Source organism: Lytechinus pictus, chromosome 7, assembly GCF_037042905.1.
Source record: "Lytechinus pictus isolate F3 Inbred chromosome 7, Lp3.0, whole genome shotgun sequence".
In the NCBI taxonomy this organism is placed as follows: Eukaryota; Metazoa; Echinodermata; class Echinoidea; order Temnopleuroida; family Toxopneustidae; genus Lytechinus; species Lytechinus pictus.
The window spans coordinates 4,170,482-4,196,840 of NC_087251.1; the positions used below are offsets into that span (position 1 = coordinate 4,170,482).

The 26,359-nt window shown below is 35.4% G+C and overlaps 2 protein-coding genes and 1 non-coding gene across 3 annotated transcripts in view; all 3 read left to right on the forward strand.

The window, feature by feature from the left end:
* Positions 1-280: 280 nt before the first annotated feature.
* LOC135154687 (uncharacterized) lies at positions 281-6,873 on the forward strand. The gene is made up of 4 exons (XM_064101715.1): positions 281-646; positions 959-1,135; positions 1,296-1,433; positions 4,506-6,873. Exons 1-4 carry the CDS (start codon positions 550-552, stop codon positions 4,661-4,663), a joined length of 570 nt encoding a protein of 189 aa, XP_063957785.1. The 5' UTR covers positions 281-549; the 3' UTR covers positions 4,664-6,873.
* A 3,107-nt stretch (positions 6,874-9,980) lies between these two features.
* Positions 9,981-10,052, forward strand: TRNAD-GUC (transfer RNA aspartic acid (anticodon GUC)). Its single transcript has one exon. It is a non-coding gene; the product is annotated as a tRNA-Asp (tRNA).
* Positions 10,053-12,171: 2,119 nt separating this feature from the next.
* The window catches only part of LOC129265594 (uncharacterized), a 30,523-nt gene continuing 16,335 nt past the window's right edge, over positions 12,172-26,359 (forward strand). The window contains exons 1-6 of the mRNA XM_064101341.1: positions 12,172-12,355; positions 13,096-13,272; positions 15,250-15,387; positions 15,783-15,954; positions 17,367-17,439; positions 24,523-24,631. Of these exons, the coding sequence (XP_063957411.1) occupies positions 12,262-12,355; positions 13,096-13,272; positions 15,250-15,387; positions 15,783-15,954; positions 17,367-17,439; positions 24,523-24,631 (763 nt within the window). The 5' untranslated portion in view covers positions 12,172-12,261. The remainder of the gene's footprint in view (positions 12,356-13,095; positions 13,273-15,249; positions 15,388-15,782; positions 15,955-17,366; positions 17,440-24,522; positions 24,632-26,359) is intronic.

Here is a 26,359-nt window from a genome sequence, read left to right on the forward strand (position 1 = left end):
GAATTATAATTTTGTTCGCAATATTCAATTCCTATTTTTAGCAGGCAGCTATAGGCCTTGCCGATTATACTTTTTGGCTTATTTGCTGCTTGTACAGCTATCTCTGCAAAATCTCCTCGTGAGTTTTTTTTCTTCTTTAAGTTTAGCATTGTAAAAATTAGTTTTTTGGGGGGGGGGTAGAAAAAGTGTCGGTCCACTTTCCTTGTTCTGAGTCTCGGGTCCGGGAAATAGGCCCGGAAATCGACCGGTCTTGGTATCAAGACTCGTTCCCACTACTATCATACCTAAACGAGTATGAGTCGTGGGAACAATTAAGTTATTATATATCCGCAACATCATAACTTACACGTGTCAGACCTCCGTCTGAATCATGCAGATAGGCTTCAAAGTTGTGTGTGCAATAATCGTACATCCTCTTTGGTTTATAAGGTGTAAAAGCTAGGCCGTTATCATTCGCTACATAGTCATTTGTAAAAGACTATATAATTTTGATAAGAAGGTAGTCTGTTTCGCGTTTTTAATCAATATTGATTACAATTCCGATAAACGATGGGTTGTATTCTATCTCGGATGGGTTGTCTTTTCACTGAGTGCATGACTGTCGAGAGTCCGTCAAAGCTGTTAATGATTGGTCTGGATGCAGCAGGTATACTGAAGCTCGAATCTTATTTCTTTATATTAATTCAACAATTTACTTCAAAAGTAAGATGCCTATTTATCCAAGTCCCTCTTTCAGATTTGATATCTGCACTTGAGAGTATTAGGGGGAAATGGTGGGGGTGGTGGTCGGCCGAATATCCACAGAGTGAGAGCAATTAATTTATTCCAAATAGCCTATATGTTACCTCTCAGCCCTCGCAATCGGTCTATGGGAATTCTATGAATAAGGCTCACATTGATGTAAATTAATCGTTGAATAATAACATTATACCACATGATTATTCTATCAAATTGACAGGAAAGACCACAATTCTATACAGGCTGAAGCTAAGTAAAACCGTGACAGTTATCCCGACCATCGGATTCAACATCGAGACCATCACACCGGGACCAGGTCTAACATTCGACGTCTGGGATATTGGATATTCCGAAAAACTCAGACCACTATCGAAACATTATTACCCTGGAACACAAGGTAAGGACAACATGGCTTTAATTTATTGTTGAAAATTGATGTTACTGTATGTAGTTGTCACTTTAGGCTGCATGAGTGACTTAAGTGGAATAACGTACCCTACTTTGTTTTATACAATCGTCTGTTAATTATTTTTTCAATATTGTTTTCCGTTTTAAAGGATTTATCTTTGTGGTAGACAGTCAAGACCAAGAGCGTTTCTCTGAAGCCAGAGAATTACTACACGATATGGTGTATGCTAATGAAATGGATGCAAATATACCAATCTTAATCCTTGCCAACAAACAAGATCTGGCAGGTATGTTTGATTTTTTTTTCATTTCTTCTTTTTATTTTCAACATACCACTGAGAAATATAAAAATTCAAAACAATGAGCAGAAATATTTACTGACACTTAAAATGTGAAGAATCCATAAAAAAGGAACACATAAATAAAAGGACAAGTCCACCCTAACATAAAGTCGATTGAAAAAACGAGAAAAATCCAACAAGCATTTCATCAAAATCGGATGTAAGATAAGAAAATTATGACATTTTAATTTGTCGCTTAATTTCACAAAACAATTATATGCACGTCCTGGTCGGTATGCTAATGAGGCAGGCGCGTAGCCAGGGGGGAAGGGCGGTCGCCCCCCCCCCCCCCCCCAAAAAAAAAAAAAAACGTCCCCAAAAAGAAAAAAAAGGGAAAAAAGAGAGGAGAAAAGGAAAAGGGAAGGGAGGAAAGGGAAGAAAGGTAGCTTTTTTTTTTTTTTTAATTCTTTATTTTTTTCTCAAAAGAGAAACTCTTGCTCTAAATTTATATATGAATTTTGCTTCCGCGCTGCGCGCGGTTAAATGACAATATTAAAGTTCTCCATTGTTTCCCCCACCCTTTCTCTAACCCTGTTTTTCCACCTCAGCTATATGTGTTTCTTGCCAAGTTAAATGTACACATTAGGGCATGGAATTTTGAGTAAGATTAGGCCGAACTATATGAAGTTATCTTTTTTTTTTTATCGCGCAACTTCTGGTCGGGTCGGCTCCAGGCGGGTAAAATCAATATCTGCCGTCACCTCCATAAAGTCAACTTTTCCCGCTTTTCAGCTTAATACTAAACAACCATAATTTTGGGGCAAACAGGTTCCTAATTTAAAAAGAGGAAGGTATAAAATTCGTGTCGTATTAAATAAAAAGTACAATATTTGTATCGAATTCTATTAAACTTCATGTCATTTCCCTGCACATTCATCTCCTGTCCTGTTTTGCGCCCTCAGTTTGAAATTTTGAATGACACTTGAGATAGTTCAAAATGAAGCGCTTCAGGATAAGTCAAAGAAATTAGGCATCCTTTTTTATATAATTTCAATAAATCACAAAAGTTTCAACTTTTTGCGCACTATTTTCCTTGTAATGAAGTTCAATAATCTTATCAAATCAATTGAATTAGAGCCGATGGGCATGATGGGGTATTTCGGATATCTGCATTTTTGATGAAACGTCCGCCCTTTGAAATTTCAGAGTTTCATTGCTCTGCGCGGGGAGGAATATCTTCCTCCCGGCATATACATTTCTTCTCCTCTGTTTTGCGAGTTAAAGATATGCACTGTCGCTAAATTGTAATCAAATCTGATCTTTCCAAGGGAAGTATTCAATGTATCTTTGAGAATACCCTTTTCTCGGGACCCTTTTCATGGCAAAAAAATTGATAACACGCTTTAGCTTCCGCGCTTCGCGCGGGTTTATTATTATTTTAATTTCCTCCATTGTATTCCTTTTTTGTGCGTTCACAATCATTTTTGAAAACAAGGTTCAAAATCACAATATAGGCAACTGAATTGGAGCTGATATAGGTACTAGAGACAAGAGAGACGGCTCCTTTTCATTTTAATTTATGAAACACCAAAAGCTTCGCGCTTCGCGCGGGAGGGGGAAACTAGGGAGCGCGCTTCGCGCGCTCTGTAATCGTTGGCACGCTTCGCGTGCATTTACCGCCCCCTCCAAAATGAAATCCTGGCTACGCGGTTGTAATGAGGATACTGATGACATCACTCACTATTTCTTTTGTATTTCATTATATGAAATATTTAAATTTTCTACTCATTGCCATGTGAAACAAAGTGTTATTCCTCCCTGAACATGTGGAACTACCATTGTTTTACAAAATTTTGGTTCAGTCAAGATGGTCATTATTGTCAAATCTGTAAAAAATGAAATATTTTATAATTCAAACAATAAAAACACAATAAATGGTGAGGGATGGACATCATCGACTGTCTCATTTGCATGTCACTGAGTTATGCATATAACTGTTTTGTGAAAAATAAGCGAAATTTTAAAATGTAATAACTATCTTATTTTACATCCGATTGTAATGAAATTTTCAGTGTTATGCTTGTTTGATTTTTCTCTATTGAATCAAACCAATATTTTTTTAGGGTGGACTTGACCTTTAATGTTTTTTTTTAGATAAACATGAATTTCGTATTGGTATTTCACCATATGGGAGCGGGTTGTCTTGCCCCCTAGAGGAACCAAAACGTCGCGCATGATCAGAAGAATATTTTCTGACAGAGGCGTCGATCCTGAGGGGGGGGGGGCGATCGCCCCACCAATGAAAATATTGGGGTGGCAAGCATATCAATTTGCCCCCCTAATAATTCCGTAAGAGCAAAATAAAATAAAATTGTAATATCATAACAGAAATCAGCAAATTAACCAAACACAATATAATATTTAGTTTTTACATCTATAGTACAGTACAAAATCATGATTTCTACGCGCGCTTCGCGCGGGAAACGATTCCATCTATCATTGCAACTTTTGTTAGGTAGGCCCTACATTTACAAAGAATCTCATCATACAGGCATGCAATTCTTTTCTGCCAATGAATAAACAAGAAAATGGCAAACCCCTTTTTCCATAGGCGTATCCAGGTGAGTTATATGAGTATCTATTTTTAATTCCAATAAACTATCTAAAAAATATTTCCAAAATTTGGGCTCGAGATTTGCACTCGCAAATTTGATGGTTGAATAATGTTTTCTCTTCATGGGTAACTGCAAACAGTCCTTAACAATTTCCCTTTTCAGGCCCAGAACAATATTTAAAAATCGTGCTCGCGTTGGCGGTAATTGTTTAGTTACATACGCATCTTGTTCAGGATTACAAACATTGCTCAGAAGGCTCAATGTATATATATATATATATATATATATATATTTATAGGATATTATATATATATATAGGATATTATATATAAATATTATATATACTTCATTTTCTTAAGCAAGGGATTGCGGCTCATTTAAATCGGACCTATATGAGCAAAAACTGAAAGCAAGACAAAATCTGTATTATTAATTACATTTTTCCTTCCATCTTATTTCCAAGGTGCACATGACGTTACTAAGTTGATCGACGAGCTCCAACTCCGCGACCTTACCCAGAATCCTTGGCATATCCAAGGCGCATGCGCCACAACTGGAGATGGTTTGTACGAAGGACTTATCGAATTATCAAACATGATCAGAGAATACAAGAAATCTTAACATCACTCACCAAGGATAAAATGGAATAGAAGATTCAAATCGATGCCCAACAATGTCCGACGATGCCCCAAACCACTAAGCTTTGAAACTGTTTCATCTATGTTTTAAAAGAAAGAATCACCATGAGTGTGCCGTTTGATTTATTATGTATGATATAGTAATCGGATACCTTATGAGTGGTTGAACCATAACAAGTGGCGGCATCAGGATTTTTAAACGAGTTGGGCAAATGGGGGGGGGGGGGGATTATCATTTGGGGGGGGGCAAAGGTGGACATTAGTATTATTATTATTTTGCCTAAGTTTACAAAATCGCGAGCGACGCGCGAGCTAAAATTTTTAATGTAGGCCCAACTGAAGAGAAAAGGGACATGTTAAAGAGTGTTTGCAGTGACTATAGTGAAGTTGACATGTCATCTCACCTAATAAAATGATGGGAGCGTGAAGCGCGAGCTGAAAATTTTCAATATCCTGATATTATAACTGGACGTTATCAGCACTTTTGGTAACCATAAAAAGTATGGGTATCTAACAATTGACAATATTCGAACATCTAACCGTTATACAATAGATTGATTTACTTGTCAACTTCTTTTATGATTAAATGCCTATTTGTTTGCATGATATGCCACAACATATACTACCATGCCCAAGGAAAAGGAAACTAGATACACTATTATTTACTCATGAATTTGCCCGATGCCATGCCTTAAAATATACTTGATTTCATAGCTTTGACCGCTTCTTGGAAACGACTCCTATATGCTTGGAACCAAAATGTCAAGAGCTCTTATGTAACATGCCACCAATCGAAAAGGCATTTTAAACATCTTGTAATTTAAACATTGCAATTTCTTCATTCTAGCCATCAATCGTTTAAAAATAACCCCAAAAAATGCATATCAGTGATTCTGCCACCCCCCCCCCCTTTACACTAATTCCACTTCTCTCTATTTCCATTCAAACCCTCTCCCTCTCTTCTGAATTTGCTTTCACCATTTCTCCTTTTTTCTCTTTTATCCAGCTTTAGTTTTCCTTCTTGTTTTTCTCCTTTTTTCTATTGTTTTCTTCCTCTCTTTTTTTCTTCTTTTTTCTCTCTCTCTTTCTTTCTTTCTTTCTTTCTATCTTTCTTCTTGCTTTCTTTCTTTCTTCATTTCTTTCCTTCTTCTAAACCTGCATTTGCGAATTATTTCTTCATTCTTATTTTGTTATTTATTGAACTGTATTTTAACGTTAGTGTTCTTTTTTAGCACCAGCCAATGAGGAGAGTCTTTTAACAGAAACTTGATTTCTTTTGATAATCCCCAGGCATTAGCTGGTGTTCTTTCCTTTTTTTGTGTGTTTTTTTTTTTTTTTTTTTTTTGTATATTGGATATTGTATGATGATTATTTTCAATGTAATGAATTTGACCATTGTTACGAGTATAATGTGTACCTGTAAATAAAATAAAATAAATAAAATAAAATAACTCAACAATATTATTGATGCGCGCAAGCGCGTGGCGCGAGCTGAAATTTTTTCAATATTCAACACTTTTTTAAATCATGAACATGCATGCATATGTCGCTAAATAATGAAACTCAAATCTGCAGAAGAATAATTTGTACATATTGATTTTAACACTGGATGTTTAAGCTCCGTGTTATCTTATTGAACAGATCATTTATTTATCTCAATCAACAGCCACTGCGAGCGCGAGGCGCGAGCAATATTTTGAATTTTGTATAATGACCTGAAAGATTTATGTTAGTGACTAATATTGTTGGAAGCTAACAGTGACTGGATGCAAAATGCTCCTTTGGAGCACTTTACATCTTTAGTAAAAAAAAAAGAGTAAGAGAGAGGGAGGGAGAGAGAAAGAAGGGAAAGGAAAAAATAGAAAGCAGAAGCTTAGGGAGAAATTAGGGAAGAGAAAAAAGGAAAGGGGAGTGAAAAGGAAGGGAAAAGAGAGAGAGGGAGAGGGGAAAGAAAAGGAAGGGGGAGAGAAAAGGAAGGAAAGGGAGTGAGAAAGAGAGAAACAATGAAGGAGGGGGAAGGGAAGAGAAAAGAAGAAGAAAAAGAAAGGAGAGGGGAAAGAAGGGAAAAGAATGAAAGAAAAAATTGAAATTGACTAGAGAGAAAATGAAAACAAAAGAGAAAGGAGAGAGGGAAAATGAGAGAGAAAACGAAAGAAAGAGGGCAGAGGAAAGAAAGGGAAAAGAAAGGAGAGGAAAGAGAAAAGGAGGGGAAAAGAAAAGGAAAAAAAGGTAAACGGAGGAGAAAGAAAATTGAAAAATAGAGGGAAAAACGAAAAGATGGAAAAGGGTGAAAAGAAACATACGACATCGAAAAAAAACTGATCTTGCTACCACATACAAAACTGCATTTTTTTTCAAATATTTTGATTTTGCTGGGGACAACATTCATAATCTTCGGGATCACATTAGACCAAGTGTGTTAGACCAAACGATCATTAGACCATATGACAATTAGACGAAATGAAAATTAGACAAATTGACGATTAGCCAAGCTTGTCAATAGACCACTAGTAGACCAAGTGGTCATTAGACCAATTAGTTATTAGACCAAGAGGAAACTAGATTAAATGGAATTTAGAACAAGTGTAAATTAGACCAAACGGTCATTAGACCATATGACAATTAGACGAAATGAAAATTAGACCTAGTGGAAATTAGCCGAAGTGGAAATTTGACCAAGTGGTGTTAGACGAACTGGAAATTAGACTAAATGATTTTAGCCCAACTGCTCATTAGACGAAATGGATATTAGACCAAGTGGGAATTAGACGAATTGGATATTAGACCAAGAACTGGATATTAGACTAACTGGTTGTAGACGAAATGGGTTTAGACTATGTGAAGTTGGACAAACTGACCAAGTGGTATTAGACCATCCGATAATTCACTAATTAATAGTTGGTTGCTGCATTGATTCAATGATTGCTTTTCAATCACTGACCATCGCTGTAATTATACAGATGAAAAGAAAGATGAAATGTGAATGTTCAACAAAACCATTTTTGGGTGGTGGGAGGGGGGCCATCAATGTTCCTTTCAAGTCCTATCTTCCTAGTGATATGAAAAACATCACTAAGAAAAAAAAAGGGCGTTTTGTTTTGTAAAATTATACCGGAGGAATGCGTTTAATTAATGTCTGTATGCCAATTTCTTGTAAGTATTGTAATTCTTAATGATTTATAACAAAAACATAAATATATTTATTGAAAGAAGTATGTATACAATATGCTCACGATATCAAACATGCATTTCATTTTTGCATATCGATTGTCGATATAAATTTGTAAGTAGTGTAATTTATGCAGACTGAACAAGCGTTGCTTTTTTATATCAGGTTCCCTCTTATTTTACATTAATAAAATTGTCTTTGATTATAAATCACTGTATTATTTTGATACAAATGAATGACGTCATGTCTGATTTATATGTCATGTTGAATCTTGTGATGTTATATTGTTTTTGTATTATTATTATGTTCACATGTGAAATATGCAAAATAAATTCAAATTCAAAATCAAATATATTCGTTAGTTATTTGGCTCGGTCACACGTAAATGTGTACAAGAAGACCAATGTATAAATGATTAAGTTTATGATAATGTCATCATTTACTTCGGCTAACTTCGATTAGCATATTGTTATAATTTCAGCTCTCGATTACCAAATGTGTGTTTATAATGATAACGAGTCATATGAATGTATGTGAAATTTGGTAATAATTATTATTATCATGCACATAAATGAATATAAAACTTGTGCCAAGTCACACTCTTACAATCTAATTGCATGGGAAAGACAAGAAGATTGCAACTGAACATGATTGATTTTTTTTTCCAAAAAAAATGTTTTATAGTTTACAGGTTTTGAAAAAAAACGTAGTAGGTGGTTTCAGACCGCCTCGAAGTTCGCCAGTTCCAGGTATTCTCTGATCGGGAAATTTACCCCGATCAGAAAATACCAGGTATTTTGGCGGTCTGAAAGCAAACTACGCGTAATATCCCCGAAAGAAAATACCCGATAAATAGTACGTACTTGGCGAAATTACGAGAACTTTCGCGGGGATTTTTCCAAGGTCGTGGGTATTTTGGCGGTCTGAAAGCAAATTACGGGAACTTTTAGCCCAGCGTGTCGTTGGGTGCGGCGCCGTGCATGGGTTGCTGCTGGGCTAGTGATTTTGAATTTCGCGCCTTGCTGCTTATCAGACCATACTGCGCATGCTCGTAACTTCAGGAACTTATCCCGAAGGGTATGTTTCAGGGCGGTGTGAATGCAGGAATAATTAATGGGTATTTTTCAGCCTAAAAAAGTTCTCGTAATTTAACGGGGATTCTTGTGATCGAGGCGGTTTGAAACCAGAGAGGATGAGAGAGAGAGAGAGAAATAAAAAAAAAAAGAGAGAGGAAGGGAGGGGGGTAGAACTAAGGGACATGGAGAGAGCTACTGTGCTTTAACCAGGGTTAGGCCCAAACTTGTATGCTCATAACGTTCCTGTGACATTAGTTTTGCTTGTTTGTTTTCAAAATTTATTCCATTTTCTGCGATTTAAAGGCCCTTCAAGGTCTCTTGTATATAGGGTGCGTTAATTAGTATTGGAACTAAGTTAGAGACTTGCCTTTTTTTACAAGCTCTGCTTTTCTTGGCAAGTTAAATTGACTTCAATTAACTTCAGTTATTTTAACGTCAATATTTTGCATGAAATGTCTTTGAACTTTATGTATTATTTTGTACATGTATTTGTACTGTTACTCCGAATATATTATTGTGTTGAACGGAAATAAATGAATCTAAATCTAAATCTAAATCTTCAATAAAAGATAATGATTATTTTGTCGATAAGTCATTGTTTGAGAGGATACTCATTTTGGTTTGAGGTTTATTATTTATTTCATTGGGATAAAGATGGGCGGGGACTTGGAGGGCTCTGCCCCCTCGCCCCCCCCCCCCCCCCGAAATCGAAAGGGAAGGGAAAGGTTGAAAATTGTATCATTTGTTGATATCATACATGTAAAAAAAATATTGCAAAATTAGATTTTCATTTTAAAAAGGCCAAAATTTTGCCAGCCTTTTTTAAACAGAAATTTTCCAACATACGCAATGCTGAGCCCCCTCCAAGCTTATGGTTCATTTTGCTCACCCGGGACAATGGTTCATTGTCATGCCCTACAATAAAGCAGCTTGAATAAAAAGATTCGTGGATTTTCTAGTTCGGTGCCTCACTTACAGTGACAAATGCTTAAACCCTCGAGCTATCTATTCATAGTTCCATCCTTAAATAAGATATATCTTAGAGGGTTCATCAATCCTTGGTAGTATAGTGGTAAGTATCTCCGCCTGTCACGCGGAAGACCGGGGTTCGATTCCCCGCCAAGGAGATCGTTTTTTTTAATCGTGATATGTTTCATATTTTACATTCAAACTCAATAGACCAGTTCGTAGTTACTTCATGGACGATTTTGGTCAAATGACCTTTCATTTCTTTCACTATGATAGGCAGATTTAAAAGCAAGATTATTACGTAAGCATGCCTTCCATAGCAGGATAAAGATATTGAATAGACCAGGTGACCAGAATAGCACACCAATGAACACTCTATGAAGGTATATTTGTTGCATTTCTACTTTGAATGCATAATTATAGCATGTTGTCCAATGTACTTGGCAAACTGAAATACCAGTTGTTCGTGGACGCATTGTTATTTTTTGTGGAGGTAAATCAAAAGAATATATGAATAATCAAGACGAGTGAGTAAACTATTGACCTTTTTCAAATTAAAATCTAATTTTGTGCTAGATTTTGAAATCTCACCCATTTTCCTTTCCTTTTCTTGCCTTTTTATCTTCAGTGTGGACTTCTTTTCAATATCTTTTTCTTTTCTTGGACCCGCACCCCTATACGACAGTGGTTAAAAAACTAACACAAATCTCTCATCTCTCAGTGAATCATGGCTTGAATCGGTCAAAATGAAATAAGGTGTGTGAAAAAAAAGTAAAGATAAAAGCGATATATATATAGAAAACGACAGAGAACAGGGAATGATAGAATTGAGAGGGTATTTTTGATCAACCTCAAATGTTATGTTATCTTACAAAAAAAAAAGTAGGCCTATAGTATCCCAATATTTCTCTCTGTTCTATAAATAGAACTTTCATTTATTCCCTCAAAGGAAAAGGGAAAGACGAGTCTATTGAACCAATATTTCTTCCACTTCTGAAAAGCCACGTATCAATAGTTGACATAACAATAGGAATCACCGGTCTATGACGTGGAGTGTGTGACAGACGCAGACAACACGTAAATTTATACGATGTCAACATGTCGATGTAATCAATTTGTTTGCTTTTTAACAATAGTCTAGGTAAAAGGATTTTATCATGATCATATCGCCAGCACACAAAAGCACATGCAGGCAGGCTTTACTGTAGTCGTATACACGTCACTTAAACACGTAACCTTGGCAACTAATTTTGTGCATACTCATATTATTAGGCTGCATGGTGCATTGCCCCCTACTTTGTGGTTATAGATGCACTAGTTTTCTGTCCAATCAACAGTTTTATTTGCTTTGATTTTTTTTTCTTCTGTATTGTCAAACAGGCCGATTAGAAAAATATCAATTGATATTTTACGGGAAATAAATAGGCATACTCTTTATTTTGTAGTCCTTATTATCCTTATTCTTAATTTCGTTCTTCTTCTTTCTTATCTTCTTCTCATTATTTATCTACTAATTTATTATCATTATTATTATCATTTTTTTTTTATTGTTATTATTATCATTATTATTATTACTACTATCATCATCATTACTATTATTATTAGCAATTAAGATTTATATTTATATTTTACTTCTGACAATATTATTGTAAGCGCTGTGATATATTTTTGTGTATAGCGCATATAAATAACCGTTATTATTATTATTATTATTATCAACATCATCATCGTCGTCGTTGCCATCGTCGTCATCATAATTAGGATGACGATTGATGTGATCGTGATGATGATGATGATGATGATGATGAAATTGATGACGGGTAATAATATACTGCTACTAGTACTATACCAGTTGTATGTCCGAAAGGGTTGTTTTTCATTATGACAGCTTTTATGTCAAAATCTTCCACCAAAGGCAGACAAAACATGATTCAGTGACTCATGACTTGTATTTGGTTCCTACCTTATTTGTTGGTTAAGATTCATGTTGACAGGGTTTACGGTCTCACATCCGGGAATTTGGCATGAAAAGTCCCTCTTCAGCTATTGGTCGAAGCGAGGCGGTGTGTGACAACTTTACTTACACGTGTCAAATTTCGCATCATCGAATTATCAATAGCCTGCTTGGTTTTCTATATAAGGTGGTAGAGGGATGTTTGACAAATCATAATTCTACTTTTCTCAGATCAAAATTCAGACTTGGATACTGAAGAATTTTACAAGAGATTTATATAATTCCATAGCCTTTACACGCAGCAGAGTGGATTTGATATCATTATCAGTAACATAGGAGGATTATATTATTATCATTATATTATTATATTTGTACTTTTGGAAGTTGAAATTGTTGATCTGAAGGCTGTAGAGATGGGTTTATTAATGTCTCGGGTAATGACTCTCTTCAAGGATTGGTCTCAGGGAAGTCCTTCAAGAGTTCTTATGCTTGGTCTGGATGCAGCAGGTAGGTCTATCTTTTTTTGCATCTTTACGTCATTGTTTAAAATTATCATGATAATTTTTTTTTCACTGTATGCATTATTACAACAAGTATGATCTGCTTCAAGTTATATATAGGAATATTTATAACATTGACCTCTTGAATAAAAGTACTGGAGCTAGTTAAGTAGGCATGATTTTTTTGTTTTTAAATGGAAGTAATGTTGGAGGTTATCAGGCTGACAAATATCAGAGATTGAATGTCGGAGGTAAAAATTTAAGAGGTATATTGTCGAAGATTTAAAAAAAATATAGAAAAATAATGTCAGAAGCGCGGTGACACGGTGTTATTTCGTAAGAGCGCTATATAAATGAACATATTTATTATTATTATTATTATTATCATTACTATTATTATTATTGTTATTATTAATAATTATTATTATTTATCATTATTATCATTATCATTTATTATTATTATTATTATTATTATTATTATGAATTATATTTACAGAAATAAAATGTTCAAAATAACTCATGTCGGAGGAAAAATTGAGCCGGATGTAAAATGTGTAGTGTCAGACGAAATCGGCCAGGTAATAATATCACAGAGAGAGGAGGGGTTACTGATGGAAATAAAAATGAGCTTCTGATTAACTGAAGAGAATACATGTATTGCAGGGATGAGGAAGAAATGGAGGGGGGTCATGTATCTATTGCCTTGTAAATGTTAATGGATTTTTTAATTGTTCTTTTTGTTTCTAGGAAAGACTACATGTTTGTACAAGCTGAAGCTGAATGAAACAGTGACAACGATCCCTACCATAGGATTCAATGTCGAAACCGTGACACCAGTACCAGGTCTATCATTCACCGTTTGGGATGTAGGCGGTCAAGAGAAAATCAGGGCACTTTGGAGACATTACTACTATGGCACACATGGTAAGGATTATTATTTGATCTGAATTATTATCTGAATCTATTTTAGAATTAGGGAATGCATAATTGTGTGTTTGTGCTTACTTAATGCGTCTATGAATTGGCCTACTGGAACCTTATTGACTTATCAATAAACCAAAATGGAAATTTGAGTTAAAAAAAAAACAGACAATAACATACATAGACCCGAATTATACTTTTTGTATGGAAATTGTTCATTTTTTTAAATAATAAACTACTGAGCATGACGATCGAGTTTAATATAAATTCTTCAAAAAAAATTCAGTATAGCGAACAGCACTCTATAGGGGAAGGCGGGGTAAGTTGTGACACTTTTTGCTTTTAGCATGTTAGAATTGATATGATTAATAATCTTGTAGAAATAAGTACCTTGCCTTAATTAATTTTTCTGAAATATTTTTCACCTATATATAACTTTCTACCCCCACACTGAAAGTCATTGTCACCTTTAAAAAAAGAGGTGTCAAATGGCTTAAATTGCCCCATCTGTGGGGTACGTTGAGCCACAAAAACTATGTACAAAATGTATGGGGGAAGAACCGGCATGTCAATTTTTTATTTAAAGTCTTTTCACTAGCCAATTCTCTATAAATACTAACATCCTCTAAAAGGAAAAGATCAGTTATGTAAATTTGCTCCATTCTGTCTGCATATCGATGGCTTTTTAAGGTTTGTTTGTTTTTATATACATTACCATAAGAAATACCATGGCTCAACTTGCCCCATGTTGTCTGGCTCAACTTACCCCATTCCGAACTTAATGTGATAATTTCGCATCCACACATTTCTTATGCATCCATCATGTAAAAGACAAGAATGAAGATCCATACCTGGACTAACAATGTTGTTCTTATGTCTTTATTATATTTAAAGACGTGTGTGTGTAAAAAGCACTTATCTATTTCTCACCCTTTTTACTTTTTTTTGCTGAAATCTGTATTTTTCCCTCTAAAAAAGTACTTTTTGTTTCAAAGTTGAAAACAATGTGGTGGGGTTAGGGGTTATGCAACGGGTCATCAATACATGACACCACCACAATGTCTGACTCATTCATTATCGAACTGGGGGTGGTGGCTCAACTTACCCCTATGCTCAACTTACCCTGCCTTCCCCTAAGGTGCAGAATCTTAATTTAATTATTTTAATTCGCATGGCAGGTTGGAAATGGAGGAGGCTGCTAAAAAGCGGAGCTTGTAGAGTGCAGCCTCCTAATAAATATTTTTGTAATTACATAGCATATAAAAATCAAAATAACAACTTGAGCATAAACCAGCTAAATAAAAAAATAAATAGGGGGAAATTAAAATAGAAAAGTAAATAAGAAAAAGAGAGATTAAAGGTCTCCAGAAGGACCTCGTTGATCAACAGGAAAACGAAAGAGATGGAACAGTGTGCGTCACATTATTTATATTCGTGTTTGATTTAAAAAAAAAGAGTTTGAGTGATGAAGAGTTATTTCAATGGTTATCTTGGAGAAACTTTTTGGAATTTAGGCTTGGTGATTCTTTGATGTTATTATCAATAGTTCCCCAGAGTTGCGTACCTAGGATTTTCCACAGGGGGGGGGGGCAAAATCGGCCGCCAAAAAAATTGACAAGCAAAAAAAAAAAAAAAAAAAAAAAAAAAAGGTCTTCAAGCTCGTCTGGGGGGGGCATAAAAGGTCTTTCAAGTTCGTCAGGGGGGGCAGTGATATGTATTTTGTATGGGTTGTGGCTCGTCAGGGGGGGGGGCAGAGTGCCCCCTCTGCCCCCCCCCGTAGGTACGCTAGTGGTCTAGGGCCTTCAAAAATAAAAACTGATTTTGCAAGAATGGTCCGGGTTAGTGGTAAATGGAATTCATCTGATTGACATGTGGGATATTTGTGAAGATGCGATATTGTATGTCAAATGTATAAAACAAACTGTGATTGTTGAAAATGGAAATAAACGAAATGAAAACGAAATGATTTTTTTTTTTCAGGTGTTATCTTTGTAGTAGACAGTCAAGATCGAGAACGATTCGCAGAAGCTCGAGGTGAACTGCTTGCTATACTACAAGCTCAAGAAATGACTGGGAACGTCCCTGTGCTAATACTTGCTAACAAACAAGATCTACCAGGTAGGCGATATACCTCACTCATTAAATTTTGCTATGAGAAAAACCCAGAATAATGCCACGAACGCGTGCATTATAATTGCATATTGAATATCCTTTTAAAGAAAGGTTGATACTTCACAATTTTTTCTTTGTATTCGTATTGCAACTATTTTGTTTATATTTTGGATTATTCATGTTTATTGTATTTGCAAACATATTCTTATTTTACCATTTGTACTGAGAAATAAAAGCAACCAAAAAAAATCTAGATAACTACATATTTATTTTCGATTAGAATAGGCAAACATTGGAAATGGATTTCTCCGATATTTTGGGTTTAATATTTCAAATAATTTCAGATCTACCGTTTAATATCAATTCTAACCGTCATTTTATCTTCCCACATTTTTCATCAGGTGCACACGGTGTGACCAAATTGATTGACGAACTCCAACTCCGAAATCTTACCCAGAATCCTTGGCATATCCAAGGCGCATGCGCCACGACAGGGGATGGTTTATACGAAGGACTCCAACAACTGTCCAAGATGATCCGAGAATTCAAGAAATCTGGAGGAAAGGTGTCCATGTAAGAAGATACCTGACACCATTAATTGACCGGTCATCTGCAAATTGGTGTAATCGCGTTGTGACGATGTAGTCGAATGTCGATCCATGCAATATTTGGGATGAGTGGGGACGGGAGGGGGAAGGGGTTGCATGAGCGGCAACTTGGCAACAATGTTGCATGTTATGGCCAGTATCCGGGGCGTGCCCCCTCTTTTGTTGGGGAGGCGTATCCCAGCGAGTCAAAAATCCATGGATTTAAACGCTATTCATCTAAAAAATAACATTTTAATTTAACAATAGGCCGAAGTGACCTGAAAGAATATTAGTATCAAACTTGACGGAATTGTTTAATCTTTAAACAAAATAGATAGTGATTGATTTAATACCTCGGGTGTAGGAATTTAAAGTTGACAAATTATTTGCCTCTCGTTGACTTCTCATAAAGAATTCCGGAACACCTTTTAATGGTACTTTACGGCATTAGAACATGGACAAGCAAAGCTTTCATTTTGGTAATTTCTCTTTTCTCGAGTTCCAAAATTTCAACAAATTGGATTTGAAGCTGTCTAAAAGCGCCTTTAAACGAAATGGGATGTGGCGCCCTAGGCCATAATTCATATTACAGAAGATATTATAAAAACACGTATGATTAAATGCACTTTCGTAATCCGATAAGTAAATACCATCCCTTTTCGTAGCAAGTTTCTTTGTACTATAAAACAGCGACGAAGTTTAGATTTTGAAATGAAAATAATATGCTCGAGTATGACTTGTGTTAACAAGATCGAAATGTATTATGTTTACATGTATTATGAAATAGTCGAAACTAATCTTAATCACACCGATCTTCATTTTTTATACTTATTTTTGTTTTGTGTGTTTGGCTAAACATGTTTGATATGGAATTAACGGTCCGAAAATATTTGTACATATTCAGCTGCAATCTATGCTCGTGAAAAGTTGTAAGAATCAACATCGTGTATCATTATAGTTTACATAGAAAATGTGTATATTATTGTAAATAAAAGCAAAGATCACTTTATGAGAAAAATATATTTTATAATAAAGTTTCGCAAATCTATTTTGGGTGCCTGATTTCAAATATAGATAACTATACTATAAAGCATATTTATAGCAAGTGAACTCAATGAACATAATTATGTCTGGCAGTTGCGTAAAGGCTATATGAGAGTTCACATTGAGCCACATAAGAGATAGAGAGGAAAAGACAGAGAGGTAGAAATGGATTGACGAGAGAGAGGGGGAGATGGGGGGTGAACCTATATGGCTCCATTCTACATTATAAGCAAAATTCGAAGCTACTTTGTTCACTAAATCCTGTCTAAAATTATCAAATTGGACTATTATTACAGCATTCAATGTAGTTTCGTTTATTAATTCTCTGAATTTTCTTGCAATTTCATTGAACAGATTTAGTGGGTTTATATACAGGTATTCTGCTTTATATGGAGATCAACCTATCGCGTTGGTTAACATGAGCCTTGTTGGTTAAGATTTGTTTTTGCATATAATTTCCTTTTGATCAACAGTTGATATGTTCATTATGTTAGCCAACCGAATTTTTTTTTCTACGAGTACATATTCTGACATTTGGTCTGATTTGATTTGCTTTATTGTTTTCTTCTGCATTTATTCGTATGAAACATTTTGTCATTACATATCAAACAATTGATTACTGTTTTTGGAATGAATCATAAAGAAAAGAAATGGATTAAAATATTTATACCAAAGTATTAAAACAATTTTATTGGGATCTGCTTTTTTTTTCTTCTTTTTTTTTACTTTAGACATCTTCCCAATAGTTTTTTCCTACAACATGCATAATAACTTAAATACTTTTATGAGAAAATGAATCAATGAATTTGAAAGTTAATCATTATTTCACCAACCTTTTTTTAATTGTCTTATTTCCACTTCGATCATGATGATTACTTATTAATATCATTTCTGGCAATGCGATAAATGACATTCCGAAGTAGATATTTGACCGATGAGTGGACTGGACAAAGTCCCATCACGGCCTTATTCAGAGAACTTTATCAGTTTATGGTATCAGACTATCTGTCCATCTTAAATAAACATAATATTCATGCGTCTTTGCAATGCACATAAAGCAAAACATTATCATTAATCATTGGTATAGGTATGTCCTTCCGACAGGTCACGTAACAGAGGTTACTCCATATCAAGGAGGTCTTTTTATTTATCTTTTATCCATCGCAAAAGGAACAACTTTGCAACATAAATTAGAATTTCGTCAATTTAAATGAAACTTGATAAAGATTGTCGCACCACTCCTCCATTCATGATGATGATGATGATGATAATGATGATGATGATGATGATGATAATGATGATGATGATGATGATGATGATGATGATGATGATAATGATGATGATGATGATGATGATAATGATGATGATGATGATGATGATAATGATGATGATGATGATGATAGCGCAACAAACAAGAATGATATTGATTATGATGGTGATTTTAACATTTTTAATAATGATAACGATTTAAATCATTACTTGTTCATGTATATTTTCTTGAAGCGCCATGGGCACCGAAAATGATCAATGGTGGGGGGCCACTTACATTGACGAGTGGATACCATGCGCGACCAAAAAAACACGTAAAAAGGATGTCTTTTTCAAGATAGGCCACGTTACGTACGTAACGTGATAAGGGTGTCAAAAACACAAAAATAATGAAAAAAGGGTATTTATTTCGCTAGGAAAATTACGTGTTTAGGGTCAAATTTGCGGGGATGATAAAACAAAATTAAAATGTTTTATAAAGGATGTCCTTTTTTCCCCAACACTACGTGTTTAGAGTCCGATTTGCACGAGGTGTGAAAGGTGGGGTCGTACTAAACCAAATGATGTGTATAAGGTAAAACCAACGACCGAAGGACCCGTGACAAAATATTCATGTACTTGTTTAGGGGTTCATTTCAGGGAATACTTGCCAAGAGTATCGTTTTGTTTCCAATACTTGTTAAGGGTAGGGTTTCACACGCCAATACGTGTTAAGGGGTGCATTTTCAGAATATGGAAAATACGTGTTTAGGGTGCTTTTCGAGACCCCATGGTCGCGCATGGTATCCACTCGTCAATGGAAGTGGCCCCCCCCCCCCCCCCGGGGTGGTGACCCGGGGAGGGGGGCACTTCCATTGACGAGAGGATACCATGCGCGACCACGGGGTCTCGAAAAGCACCATTAACAAGTATTTTCCATATTCTGAAAATGCACCCCTTAACAAGTAGGCCTATTAATTGGCGTGTGAAATCCTACCCTTAACAAGTAATGGGAACAAAACGATACCCTTGGCCCCTAGCAAGTATACAGCGATATTTTAGTTATGTCACGGACGTCGGTTTTACCTTTACCTTCACTGACCATTGGGTATAGTACGGCCCAACCTCCCACACCTCGCGCAAATCGGACTCTAAACACGTGTTGACGGGGCAAAAGTACATCCTTTATATAACATTTTAGTATTTATATCACGGACGGCTTTACCTTTACTTTCATTGGGTTTAGTACTACCCTCACCTCGCTCAATGGCTTAAATTGGACCGTAAACACGTAGTTTTCCAAGCAAAATAATATACATTTTTTCAATATATTAGTGTCTTTGACACCCTTATTATTGTACGTAACGTGCCCTATCTTGAAAAAGAGATTCCTTTTACGTGTTTTTTGGTCACGCATGGTATTCAAGGGAAGTGCTTAGGAAGTGCCCCCCATGCTTGTAAGCAAGCATCCAGATGACCGTCGCGACGGCGCGCTAGAAGTAGCCACTATTATTCATAATATTTTTTTGAAATGAAATGATATTCCGGATTATGCACCTCCTTAGTTTATTGTCCTGATCATGGTCAAACGCACAGAACTATTTAGATTGCACCATTGATGGGGCCCCTGGGGCTTAGGTTCGATCGAGAAATTAAAGTATCCTTATTTTTATAGACTACAGATAGCGCTGTTGCTTTTATTATAATCATGTCCATGTTATAATATAAGCTCTTTAGTATTCCACGAATGAATTCCACCAGCAAACGCATGCCGAAGTACTAACATCGTGATTTGAGAGACAACAAAAATGAAAATATGTATCTAAAAAAAAGTGAAGTAAGAATTAAAAGTTTAGTGCTGAGTACAAACTGGATTTAGAATATAACAATAAAAACGAAAATAGATAACACAAGATGTATTTCCATTTGATTGCATATTTTCAAAGAACCTTCCATGCAATGGGGCTGTGTTAGACTTGGTTTGTCTATGAGGACAAGCACATATAGGTAAAAATACTTATATCGAACATAACTGAATATATCACATGAGATCTTGATTTAGTTTTAATTTCGGTTGTGATTATGATGTCAGCTGAGACCATCCGAAATCCGTGATTAATTGTCAGGATTGTCACCACTGAGTTGGCGGTCGTGGTTAAAAACAAGATCAATGTGGTCGACACAAGTTTACACAAAGATTTGCAAGATGTGTCTTTTTAAGCTCTATTCAATAATAATATCTGGTATATGCATATAAAGTCATCACGATCATACAAATATCAATACGACTCGTGTATTAATTGGCCTATGATAATAGTTGCAATGTTGTAACAGAAATAGAGTTCAAGATTCAGTTATAACATTGCACCTATTATCCTACACTCTTAAAAATGTTGGGCAACATACGGTCCACACAACAATTGGTTAAAACTTTATCCAATTCTGGGTAGTTTTACACCAATAATATGTGCTTTGGGTGAAAACTACACAGTATTGGTTGAAAACTACCCAGAGTTGGATAACTTTTTTAACCAATTGTTGTGTGGACCGTATGTTGCCCAACATTTTTAAGAGTGTAGAATAGACCAACATTGCAACAAGTTTGGTTCAATTATTATCGAAAGCATAATCGTCCACTCTTTCTTCAGTGTGATACTTTCCGTCCAGTGTCATTTGAAATAAAATCATTTATTGTCGGTCCGTGATACAAGGAACCTTTTCTACAGTGCGTATCAAAAAAAAAGTTTGCACTTTGAAAAAATCCTGTAAAATTATACATTTGTAATATCCCGAAGATTTTTCCACATTTTAACATTGGTACAAATCCATTTAAGCAAATGACGATATAACTGTCGAAAAATATTTCCGCTTGAGTGAGCACCACTTACTTTTGAAAAGTTAGTGAAAAAGAATTTGCGCAGGACTTTGAAATAGTTATGCGAATGAAAGTGGACCTTAATCATGAAGAACACATTGAATTTAGCTAGTAAAATTGATTTGAAGACATCTTTTATCTTCTTTAACTTGTTTCCTTGCCCAAAACACTTCGAAGAGTGAATTGTGCCCCACCCCACTCCCCACACACCGAGGCCATCGTGACGATATTTGCTTTACACTGAGCTGTGATTTACATGAAATGGCTTAGGCTTGATTTTCATTTTGTTAATCATTGTCAAGCTTGGAAAAAGTGTGGAGAAACAAGTATTAAATGAAAAATGAAATGTAAACCCTCTTTAAATGATGAAAACTTAGTGAAAAAATGCTGGAGATGTCTGATATAAACTTTTGTTCAGATTCAGTTATGTCCTCACATCCAGCTGGCACAAAAAGGGTAAAGGTTGTGCTTACTAAGTGTTGAAATTTCAATTTGGGTGGCAAAATTGTTACAAAATGCTTGAATGTATTTGTTTTATTTCAATTGACTAAAAGTGGAAGGGAAATGTATGAGAAATGTTTCGCAGGGTAAGTTTGATTTCGCCCTTTCCCCTTGACACAACATGAAAACAAGCATTTCTGCGCAAACAGATTTCTGCGAGCTTTACAAAAATTGACAGGGCTCACTCAAGTGTAACATTCTGTCAAAACTTTTAATTTCATTGGATAGATGAGCCCACACCCAAGATTATATGTATAAAAATTACCTACATGTTGTATATTTTTCAATTCCCAGGGCTTTTTCAAAGTGTAAACTTTTTTTTGATACGCACTGTATATAGATTCGCGAGATTGTTTAATTTCCAACAACAACGACAAAAATCAAGTAAAGTTATTTGAAACAAATTACACTTTTATTGTTTGTTCTACACTGTTAGAAAATTTATCCTTAAAATAAAAGAAGTTCCTGCAGCAGAGTCTCAAGAACACCTGTAATCTTACCAGATTGCTAAAATTACAGGAAATTGATATTTATTGTATGGAACCTTACAAATTTCCTTAAATAAAACACCCTTTTTCCCTTTTTTTACAGACCTGTTCTGTTAAATTGCAGAAAAAAATCATTTTTTATGAATTTACAGAATGATTCTGTTATTGCTTTCTGCAATGTCTTCTTTTTTTCCCCTGTAAAATCAGTTTTTTTTAACAGTGCATGCATCTGTTTAATTGATTTGAATATGTTATACGAGAAGTTCAATCAAAGGCCGGTCTGGGGCAAGGGGGATTTTGTTCAGAAAAAAATCTAACTAGCCAAAAAGAAGAAAAACAAAATAAAAAGGATCTTCCCTCCCGAATGAAGGTATGAAGTCATAACAAAAAATTCACAAGCAAAAAAATAAATGAATAAAAAAAAAAAAAAAAAAAAAAAAAACACCATGCAGGTCTACACTTGCCTATATAATATTATATTCGACATTATCCACTTCGTAGGCCTACATGACTCCCCCTGGATCCATCACCGAGTTCAATCTAGAACGAGGCTAATCATTTAAATAATTGTCCACTAAAAGAGCAATGTTTGCAGTATGGGAGAGATTTGGGAAAGAGAGGGGAGAGGCTATCTTTTCTTGTAACGATGATGCTGACACATTCCCCAGAATATTTGCTTGAAATGAACTGAATGCTTAAACTTGACCACCCCCCAAAAAAGTAGATTATATCTCATGAGAATTCGATCAGAAAATTGTTCATGGAAAAAATATCTGCCTCCTCGTAAATGGGACCATGCCGGATCCCAATATTTAAAACATCTCGCTTACAGGTCTGAACAAGAGATGTACATCTTTATGGTCTGAATATCAATAATATTCAGCTCGCACTTCGCGCGTGCATCATTACATTGGAGAGGATTTCATACAGTCATGAAAATCAATATTAAATTTTTCAGATTAGTGTAGTAAAATTTCAGCTCGCGCTTCGCGCTCGCATATCTATCAACTATATGTTATTGAACAGAATACAACACATTCAAAACTTTAATTTGGGTGAAGAATAAAATTATTGCAGCCAAAGTGTATTGTTTATTCGTGAATTATAATAATCTTTCTTGATGAAAACAGTTAATTTTAAGGAGAGAATTGTAATAGCAACTTCCCCAAACGTATCAAAATCATAAATACACTAGTAATGTTCTTAATGCTGATGAATATACAAGAAAGGAAACAGACATCAATTAAACATTTGATAGCATGAGAGAGCATAACTAGAGAGATGGAAGGCAAAACAAATAATAGAATGGGGTATAGCTGGAAAGGCAACACCCATAATAGAAATGGTAAATTGCCAATTTCGTCTACTGCCAACTCGTCCACTCACCACATAGTCTCACTTCATTTAATTTAATGCTATTCCGTTCATCAACATCTCGTCTAATATCCATCTGGTCGAATAACCATTTTGGTCCAATCATCACTTCGTCTAATAACCAGTTCGTCTTTGACGATTTCGTCTCATAACCAGTTGGTCTAATCTCAATCTTGTTTTCATTCATTTCGCCCAATGAACACTAATTTTTACTCTACTTAGACCAAATGGTATATGGACGAAATGGCTATTGGACAAACTGATTATTAAACGGTATGGGGAGTTGACGACATGGCAATTAGGCCATGTGTAAATAAAACGAACTGATTGTAGACCAAATGATAGTAGACGAGTTGGTAATTGGACGAATTGGCATTAGAACAATTAAAAATAAACCTAAGGAATTACCATAGGATATTATCTTTAGTTAAGCTTCAGTTAAGGCAAGGAGCTTCCTTGGTTAAGGCAACACTCTTAGTTCATACCCAAGCTTAACTTCACGTGACATACAACACTCATCATGCTTCTAAACCAATCAGGTACTTTGATGAGCAAATAACGCGGAAACGACCTGGATGCAACACGCATGGAAAAATATGATAGCGCTCAGTTGAATAGTTGTGATAATCTGATTCTGTTCAGTGCGGATATCGGGGAAAAGGGAGAATAATAGCGGAAAAGCTTAGAGGATTTTACCAAACTGAACGCAAATTCCTGTTTTCGTATTACCGGTATTGATTTCTTGTTGTATTGGGTTTGGACTCGTTTGAAGCAATAGAACAACGGCAGAGGGTGAACTGTGGTGGATGATCACAATGATATCATCTTGTAGAACTTGATGAGGTTGACTGTATTCACTGCAATCACTGCAACTATTAGTGATCAATATATTTGCGGAATTTCGTGCAGTGTCGGGGTGCTCATGCAGTGGCAAACTTTCCACCAATAGGGGCTATACGAGTTGGTGCTGAGTGGGAACCAAGTTACCTTTAGACCAGTGGAGGAGCTATTGGAGAGTTTTTAGACCAAAACAGGACCAACAATGGGTAATGTGGTTAACAAGTTCACGAGTGCCTTTGGTGATTGGTCCAAAAACCCTACGCGTGTTCTCATGCTAGGCCTCGATGCTGCTGGTGAGTTCTTTATTGGTATTCTTGTGATCCTGCCATGTACCCGTTTTCATTTGATCGTATTGATTTACTTTTAATGGGCCTATACATTGAACGTACATAGATCTAGATAATACCTGTAAATAAGTACTTGTAGAAGTTTCTAGTGTGCTCTGACCACCAAGTGCTAATAGTATGGTAGAAAAGGAATGGGGTAAACTTCCTGAACATGGGAGGAAACTGTAAAGAAATACAAATTTGATATTTAAAACCCTGAAACAATCTAGGCTTGACTGCTTGTATGATGTTGTAATGAGATGTAACATTCACATATCACGTGAATGATGTCTAAGTGGTAGAAATGGGAAGAAACTTTGCATATAAAATATGGTGTGGCTCAAATACAGGACAATTTTAAAATAATAAAATGATATTGTGATTACAAAATAATACAGCAGTTTGGTGTTGACTATTATATACGTGATCATTATAAATGTTGTGTTGCATAGGGAAATGTGAACCAGCTTTATATCATGTCTATACAGCTCCGCTCACAATGATAGGGGGTATGAAGATGACATCTATAGGGGTTCCCCCTGAACTATTTATACATTTGTTAGCTCTCGTGTGCATTGATGTGCAATGATTATATGAAGGAAAAGAAACACACTAAAACTGAATTCTTTCTGAATGTGTTACAAAACCAACTATTCGGGTATGTGTGTGGAAATAATGATATTTCTTCCGCATTTCGCGTTTCAGTGGTTTACATGTAGTATATTGTCAGCGCTTTGGATTGTATACACCTATCATAGTTTCTTAGGAGTAAACAAAAAAGGAGGAAAAGAAAGAAAGAAAAAAGAAGTGAATAACATTACAGCACCTATACACTTACATTACATCATTAATTAGATATGTAATTCCAGTCAGAATTTGACTCATGAAAAAATAACTATCAATCGATGGCCCATGGGTGCAAGTTCAATTCAATTCAAATAAACATTTATTTTCTTCTATTTCATTACATTTTTCGTAAACATTAATTCATACAAAAATCAATTATTATGAAGAATATAAATATATGTTGGGTTTAAAGAAGGAGGCGTATACCCTAAAGTTATGTCTTCTCACCCGCCCCTTCTTTACCAATCCGTCACTGTCAGTTCAAAGTCTGGCTTGTATACAGTGCGTCCCACAAAAAGGACATCCGTTTTCAGAGATAGATTTCACATTTATCAAATATGTTTTTACTATAAATTTGATACTCATGGCAAGAATGGGATCTCATCTCTAATTTGAAACCAACAGCTTAGCAAATCGTTCACGCATGGCAGCTTACAAACAATAAATATTGAGGCATATCAGAAACGATTTGCGCAGAAAATCACGTGTGAATCTGAATCCACTCTAATTTTAGGGATCAGCGAGAGACTCTTAAAGGGGTGGTCCGGGCTGAAAATATTTTTATCTTAATACATAGAGTAGAATTCACTGAGCAAAATGCTGAAAATTTCATCAAAATCGGCTAACAAATAATAAAGTTATTGAAGTTTAAAGTTTAGCAATATTTTGTGAAAACAGTCGTCATGAATATTCATTAGGTGGGCTGATGACGTCACATCTCCACTTTCCGTTTTCTTATGTTATTACATAAAATCATAATTTTTTCATTATTTCATACTTGTGTGAATAATATGTCTCCCTTATAATGAAATAAGTTGCAGCAATAAATATCTAATGCACTAAATCAGT

Bases quoted from the DNA above. Each gene is read 5' to 3' on its own strand.
- LOC135154687 (XM_064101715.1), top strand. From the start codon at position 550: ATGGGTTGTATTCTATCTCGGATGGGTTGTCTTTTCACTGAGTGCATG. The intron at 647-958 runs GTATACTGAAGC...TCAAATTGACAG, and splicing joins GATTGGTCTGGATGCAGCAG to GAAAGACCACAATTCTATAC. The intron at 1,434-4,505 runs GTATGTTTGATT...CTTATTTCCAAG, and splicing joins CAACAAACAAGATCTGGCAG to GTGCACATGACGTTACTAAG.